The sequence below is a fragment of the Bombus flavifrons genome, chromosome 18 (assembly GCF_040668555.2).
Source record: "Bombus flavifrons isolate JBK064 chromosome 18, iyBomFlav1_principal, whole genome shotgun sequence".
Lineage (NCBI taxonomy): Eukaryota > Metazoa > Arthropoda > Insecta > Hymenoptera > Apidae > Bombus > Bombus flavifrons.
In genome coordinates, this window is record NC_138459.1 from 2,337,281 (window position 1) to 2,345,708 (window position 8,428).

Genomic DNA, 8,428 nt, shown 5'->3' on the forward strand with positions numbered 1-8,428 from the left:
AAATCCGATGATCCCGTGCGCTAGACACACCCATCCTTAGTTTTCCTCCGTCACAGCTTCATCGTCGAAGCACACTCTTTTTCTCTTCTTCAAACCGTCAACATCTTGTAACCGGGTCAAGATCAATCAACTATAACTTGTACATTCGCATCAGTGCAATCATTTCTTTACGAAGTTGTTGAAATAAATATAAAGTTATACCTGTTGAATCAGTGTAACTATTCAATTAACCACCCCTATTATCCTAAACGAAATAGGGGATCGATCAATTCGTGGCGTCGATTATCTAATCGTAACGGGAATTTACGACTCCCGTTGACGTGCTTCTTCGCGATCGCGTCTCTCCGCGAGTGATCGAACATTTTGGTCCTTCGAGCCGGATCACGTGTCTGTGAAAAGTGCACGCCAGTGACACCCACTACCATACAGTGCCACGTGAATCCAACATAACCAGCAGCGGAAGCGTTACCACTCCAGCGAAGTCAGTAACGCCAAGGGCCGTCACCTTTGAAGAGGCATAATTCGGAAACGCAACCAGGCAGCCTCCCGCCGCAACTGGACAATCGTCAACTTAACGAGATCCAACAACTTCGTTCTCACTACAAAACGCGTCACGTTAGACAAGTATCACCTTCGTCAACAGAAGTAAGTTCTAACCATTTCAATCTCTATCATATAATAAATAATGGCAACCGGAAATGAACTTGCCGCCTTGCGCCGACGCCGAGGCCAGTGCATCAGCCACTTTACACGCTTATCAAAAAAGCTGGACGAAATCGAACAATCCAGCTGTCCGCAAGAGCACGAATTAATCCAAATGAAAAATCGTCTGGAAACATATGAGACGGAATTCCGCGCCATTCAAAACGAGCTTACAAGTATAGATGAAAAAGAGATCGCGCGCGGCCTTGAAATAGCAGACGAGTACGAAAGATTAGAGCTCCGAGTAATTCATCAATTAAACAATCTACGACTAGTTACGCCGTCGCAATCGACAAGCGGCGAATCAGCCGCTGTTCGCGAGGCTGCATCAATTAAATTACCGGAGATTCATGTGCCTATTTTCGACGGTACCGTCGAGAATTGGCATTCATTTTACGACTCCTTCTTGTCCATCATAGATCGAAACGAGCGACTTACACCCGTGCAAAAGTTTCATTATCTCCAATCCTCCCTGACCGGAAGGGCCGCGCGAAGCATACAATCGCTAGACATCACGGAATTAAATTATTCAATTGCTATCGACATTCTAAAAGAAAAATTCGACTGCCACCGTCAAGTCTGCATGCGCCACTGGGACTTGATTTTTGACTATCCGAAAATAACTAAAGAAACACCCGAAGCCATAGATGATTTTCTCGAGACGGTCAAGGTAAACCTCCAAGCCTTAAAGAAGCTCGGCGAACCAGTCGTATCAAACGTCGTTCTTCTCAAGATATTCACATTGAAACTACCAGCAGCCATCATACGCAAATGGCACCGCACATTGCCAGACAAGAAAATGCCGTCCTACACGCACTTGGTAGAATTTCTGAAAACGCGTACGAACGGTGACAGAACAAATTCAGCATCAACCGTGATAAAACGGGGGTCCGATCGACATAACCGTCAGCAACCGAACGCCCCGCGAGTTCACGCATTCGCGACTACACATAAGCCGTCGATGTGTCCGAATTGCCGAGGACCACACGCAATATGGAATTGTGAAACCTTCAAGGCGCAGTCGCCCAAGGAACGTCTTGAAACGGCCAAAAGGACGTCTCTCTGCACCAATTGTCTAGGCAAGGGTCACACCCTTACTCAATGTTCCGCCGGTTCATGTCGCATCTGCAGACAGCGACACCATACATATCTGCACCGAGACCATGATCATCGCAAAGTCCAAACACGTGTAGACCGAACATCGAGCGGCCGATCGTCGAGCGGTCGATCGTCGAGCGGTCGATCGTCGAACGGTCGATCGTCGAGCGGTCGATCGTCGAGCAGCCGGGCATCCAACGGTCGATCCTCGCCCAATTCACCGACCCCGCGTTCGTCACATCGTTCGAGACGCGCATCTACGTCTCCCCGAACGTCCCCCCGAACGTCTCCCCGAACATCTCCGCGAACATCTCCGAAACGCGAATCTCGGCTATCGCGAACGACGGGATCGGGACCAACTATATCACCCGGTTCTAAACAACAAAAAAGGCAATGACTTCATCAGACGACTTTGCTAGGGACCGAACCACAGAAAACAGACTCATTGACCTCGCTTTCCTCCGAACCATTGCAGCACGATTTGTTAGTCACAGCGCAGGTCAACATCTTGAATAATAAAATTCAACCATTCCGTTGTCGGGCTTTGCTAGACACCGGTTCTAGCATGAACTTTATTACAGAAAAGCTCGCTAATTCGTTAAAACTCAATCAACGGAAATGTTCGGTCCCAATCGGAACACTCAACACGTTATCGACGACCGCAAAACGCTACATCACGGCCACGATCACCTCCATTGACGGTAGATACGAACGCACCTTGACGTTCCTAATCATACCGACAATATCGCCTTGGATCCCAGATCAACCCATAAATCGCTCAACGATACAAATACCTCGGAATCTCCAACTAGCCGATCCAAGATTCCACATACCCGCTCCGATCGAAATATTGTTGAGCGCCGGGCCAACACTAGCATCACTCTGTGTCGGCCAGCTTGATATCAGTCAAGCAAACGGACCCGACTTGCGTCTGCAAAAAACGCAATTCGGATGGGTCATCGGGGGGAGCCCAACCTCGCAATCACCAGCACACGCATTTCACGCCTCCACGACGGCTTTACAGGCGGATCTCGCCCGGTTCTGGGAAATCGACGAAGGACCTCCCACTGTACACACTTCGGAAGTGGAACGACAGTGCGAGGAACACTTCCGAAACCACGTTCAGCGCAACAACGAAGGGCGATACATTGTCGCTCTCCCGTTTAACGAAACAACCCCTTCGCTTGGATCCTCTAAAGCCATGGCGATGAAGCGACTCACATCCCTATGCCGTCGGTTCCAACGGGACAAACAATTCGAAGCCGACTATCACGCCGTCATACAAGAGTACCTAGAATTAGGACACATGACTAAGATCACCACGGACCACTACACGGACGATGGATATTTTCTGCCACATCACGGCGTGATCAAAGAGTCCAGCCAAACTACGAAACTCCGAGTTGTGTTTGACGGATCTGCACCAACCACCACCGGAGTTTCATTGAACGACGTACTTCATACGGGACCGAAATTACAAGACGACTTATTTTTCATTCTTCTAAGATTTCGCTCTCATCAATACGTCATTACAGGAGATGTCGAAAAAATGTACCGACAATTTCTTGTGCGTCCAGAGGATCGGAAATTCCAACAAATTTTGTGGCGCAACTCTGATGGAAGGGTTGACACTTATCAACTCAACACAGTGACATTCGGGCTGTCAGCGGCCCCTTATCTAGCCATTCGGTGCCTCAGACAACTGGCGGACGACGAGGGACATCGGTACCCTCGAGCAGCGACAGTCTTAAAGCGAGACTTCTACGTCGACGATCTTCTCACGGGAGTTGATACAAGGGGCGAGGCACGATCATTGAGAACGGAGCTCACAGAATTGCTCAAACTGGCCGGCTTAAACATTCGAAAATGGGCATCGAACGACAGGGAACTGCTACGAGGACTTTCCGAGCAGGACATAAACGATAAGCTGCTGCTAGGCGAATCGCAAACGTTCAAAACTCTGGGTGTTATCTGGAATTCCTTTGACGATTCGATCCTGTATTCCGTCAAAATCAACCCTACCGCCTCTCGAGTCACGAAAAGAACAATCAGCTCCGAAATCGCCAAGATCTACGACCCTCTTGGATTACTGGCACCAGTGATCGTTCGAGCTAAGATGCTGCTCCAAAGACTTTGGACATTAAAAATTGACTGGGACGAATCCCTACCGGCCGACTTACATACAGAGTGGAACAAATTTTATACACAGCTACCATTGTTAAACAACGTAAGGTTCCCACGTAAAACCATAATCAAGGCCGCAGCGGAAATTGAGTTACACGGGTTCTGTGACGCCAGCGAAAGGGCGTATGGAGCATGCATTTACCTTCGCACCATCACTCCGGATGGTCATGTCTGGACACGACTTCTCACTGCAAAGTCAAAGGTGGCTCCGCTCAAGTCACAAACCATTCCAAGGCTGGAACTGAGTGGAGCACTTCTTCTCACATCACTGGCCACCACAGTCCTTCAAGCTTTACCAAGCAACATTTCTAGGACTGTTTATTGGACTGACTCCACAATCGTTCTGCATTGGATTAATACATCACCCCATACGCTGAAAACCTTTGTCGCTAATCGAGTGACTGAAATTCAACAGAAGACTCACACCTCAGATTGGCGTCACATTCCCACTACCGACAACCCTGCAGATCTCATATCTCGAGGCCAATCGCCCGAAGACTTCCTACGACCAACCATTTGGCAACATGGACCGGTATGGCTCCAACATCCTGAAGAATACTGGCCGACGTGGAACCCAGTACCATTGACTGAAATTCCGGAGCAGAAGAAAGCAACCTGTCTGTCCGTGACTCCGGCTGACCACAGTCTACTGGAGCGATTTTCGTCTTGGCCCAAGCTGATGAGAATTACCGCTCGTTGTCTTAGATGGCGACAGAAACAGGATCGACGGGGACCTCTAACCACGCATGATTTAACCAATGCGCATAACAAACTGATCAAATTACTACAGTTCTGTTATTTTTCAGATGAAATCCATATTCTCCGAACAGACCGAAATTCTGCAATGAAGGGGAAATTACGACGACTCAACCCGTTTCTGGACAAGGGCGGGATATTGCGAGTCGGAGGTCGACTCGGTCACTCACCAATGCCCTTCAGTCAGAAGCATCCAATCATTCTACCGAAGTCCTCAGTTACAGCGCTCATAATCGAGCATGAACACCTCCTGAATCTCCACTCCGGAACTCAAGCCACCTTATATGCTCTAAGAAGAACTTATTGGCCTATCGACGGCCGTAGTCAAGTTTGGAGCACGCTGAAGAAGTGCGTCCGTTGCTGCCGAGCTAACCCACCTCCAGTGGACTACGTGATGGGTGACCTTCCAGCTGCACGGATAACGGAATCTCGGCCATTTACCAACGTCGGAATCGACTATTGCGGACCTTTCTACATCAAAGAACGAAAGGATCGCAACCGACGTAAAATCAAGACATATGTAGCAATCTTCGTATGTCTGGCAGTTAAAGCAGTCCACATCGAGCTGGTCAGCGACCTCACTAGCGAGGCCTTCATTGCTGCTCTGCGAAGATTCATCGCTCGCCGAGGATTCTGCGCAACAATTTACTCCGACAACGGTACCAACTTCGTTGGCGCCAACAACGAACTACGAGAGCTTCGAAACCTCCTGCAGGCCGGCGATCATAAGGTAAAGGTTCAGTCCTTTTTGGCCGACCGACGGATCGAATGGCGCTTCATTCCTCCCAACTCACCTCACTTCGGCGGGTTGTGGGAGGCTGCAGTGAAATCCTTCAAACGACATCTCAGACGTGTCGCAGGTAACGAGCTCTTAACCTTCGAAAATTTCAACACACTAATCATTGAAATCGAGTCCATCCTGAACTCCCGTCCGCTGACTCCAATGTCATCCGACCCAAACGATCTCCTTGTCCTTACCCCCGGTCACTTCCTCATCGGAGATTCATTAACCAGCATTCGAGAACGAGATTTCAGGGACACTCCAACCAATCGTCTCTCCAGCTGGCAACATATTCAAAAACTCAAGCAGCATTTCTGGCGCCGCTGGCATCGGGAGTATCTGAACGAACTGAACATCCGAAACAAATGGAACAAGGGCAATCACGACATACGAGAAGGCACCATCGTCATTCTCAGAGAAGATAACGTTCCACCGATGCACTGGCCCTTGGGCCGTGTAGTCAAGATCCATCCCGGAGCCGATGGCATCATTCGAACAGCGACGGTGCAGACATCATCGAGCCTCCTGGATCGCGGCGTCAAAAGACTGGTCCCCCTGCCATGTCAATCAGCCCGAGTCGAGTCCGGACAATCACCGACATCGAAGGAGGTGGATCACACACCCACCTGACCCACATCTAAGGTTGATCGGTGCCCTCTCAACGGGGGGAGGATGTTACGCCGGGCGACACTCTACCTATACCAGGCCACACACCGCGGGCAAGATGGTCACCAGATGTCCGCTCGTCCTTACTGCGTACCCTCAATATTCTCAAGTACCCTCCATAAATCTCAGCAATTTCCTAGTCGAGGTCCTTCGAAACTAACAAAGATTCTTCCGTTGCATTGTTTCCCGAAGTTTATTGCTCGCCACGGGTTGACACGGGAAAGTTTCTGTTTCTCACGTGTGAGGCCTCCCACCAACGACTTTATCTTGAGGGCGGTGAGCATCCTTCCTCACCCACCACCATAGCAAATAACCAATTAACAACGAAGCCTATTTCCCTCACTCTATTAGCCAAAATCGTCGCCAACAAATCCGATGATCCCGTGCGCTAGACACACCCATCCTTAGTTTTCCTCCGTCACAGCTTCATCGTCGAAGCACACTCTTTTTCTCTTCTTCAAACCGTCAACATCTTGTAACCGGGTCAAGATCAATCAACTATAACTTGTACATTCGCATCAGTGCAATCATTTCTTTACGAAGTTGTTGAAATAAATATAAAGTTATACCTGTTGAATCAGTGTAACTATTCAATTAACCACCCCTATTATCCTAAACGAAATAGGGGATCGATCAATTCGTGGCGTCGATTATCTAATCGTAACGGGAATTTACGACTCCCGTTGACGTGCTTCTTCGCGATCGCGTCTCTCCGCGAGTGATCGAACACTATGTATCCCGAAAAACAGAGGAGAAACGTTGAATTGAATTTTTAGCCTTGAGCATTAAAAACAACTAAAATTGTATCGGATTTCACTGGGACCAGTGTGAACACAGTGCAAACCTTCTGATATGCGCTGTATAAAGCAGCAAATGTGGAGTAGAACGCGTATCGAATTGTCCATGTATCCCGAAAAACAGAGGAGAAACGTTGAATTGAATTTTTAGCCTTGAGCATTAAAAATGACTAAAATTGTATCGGATTTCGCTGGGACCAGTGTGAACACAGTGCAAACCTTCTGATGTGCGCTGTATAAAGCAGCAAATGTGGAGTAGAACGCGTATCGAATTGTCCAGGTATCCCAAAAACAGCGGAGATACGATGAATTGTATTTTTAGCCTTGAACATTAAAAAAGACTAAAATTGTATCGCATTTGACTGGGACCAGTGTGAACACAGTGCAAACCTTCTGATGTGCTCTGTATAAAGCAGCAAATGTGGAGTAGAACGCGTATCAAATTGTCCACGTATCCCTAAAAACAGCGGTGATACGATGAATTGTATTTTTAGCCTTGAACATTAAAAAAGACTAAAATTGTATCGGATTTCGCTGGGACCTGTGTGAACACAGTGCAAACCTTCTGATGTGCGCTGTATAAAGCAGCAAATGAGGAGTAGAACGCGTATCGGATTGTCCTTGTATCCCGAAAAACAGAGGAGAAACGTTGAATTGAATTATTAGCCTTGAGCATTAAAAATGACTAAAATTGTATCGGATTTCGCTGGGACCAGTGTGAACACAGTGCAAACCTTCTGATGAGCGCTGTATAAAGCAGCAAATGAGGAGTAGAACGCGTATAGGATTGTCCATGTATCCCGAAAAACAGCGGAGATACGATGAATTGTATTTTTAGCCATGAGCATTAAAAACAACTAAAATTGTATCGGATTTCACTGGGACCAGTGTGAACACTGTGCAAACCTTCTGATATGCGCTGTATAAAGCAGCAAATGTGGAGTAGAACGCTTATCGAATTGTCCATGTATCCCGAAAAACAGAGGAGAAACGTTGAATTGAATTTTTAACCTTGAGCATTAAAAATGACTAAAATTGTATCGGATTTCGCTGGGACCAGTGTGAACACAGTGCAAACCTTCTGATGTGCGCTGTATAAAGCAGCAAATGTGGAGTAGAACGCGTATCGAATTGTCCAGGTATCCCAAAAACAGCGGAGATACGATGAATTGTATTTTTAGCCTTGAACATTAAAAAAGACTAAAATTGTATCGCATTTGACTGGGACCAGTGTGAACACAGTGCAAACCTTCTGATATGCGCTGTATAAAGCAGCAAATGTGGAGTAGAACGCGTATCGAATTGTCCATGTATCCCGAAAAACAGAGGAGAAACGTTGAATTGAATTTTTAGCCTTGAGCATTAAAAATGACTAAAATTGTAACGGATTTCGCTGGGACCAGTGTGAACACAGTGCAAACCTTCTGATGTGCGCTGTATAAAG

The 8,428-nt window shown here is 47.4% G+C and overlaps 1 protein-coding gene across 1 annotated transcript; it reads left to right on the top strand.

Annotated features, from left to right (window-relative positions):
• Nucleotides 1-685: 685 nt before the first annotated feature.
• LOC138189158 (uncharacterized) lies at nucleotides 686-6,151 on the top strand. Its single transcript, XM_069131308.1, has 2 exons — nucleotides 686-1,874; nucleotides 2,220-6,151. The coding sequence occupies exons 1-2, from the start codon at nucleotides 686-688 to the stop codon at nucleotides 6,149-6,151; spliced, it is 5,121 nt and encodes a 1,706-aa protein (XP_068987409.1).
• Nucleotides 6,152-8,428: the final 2,277 nt, after the last annotated feature.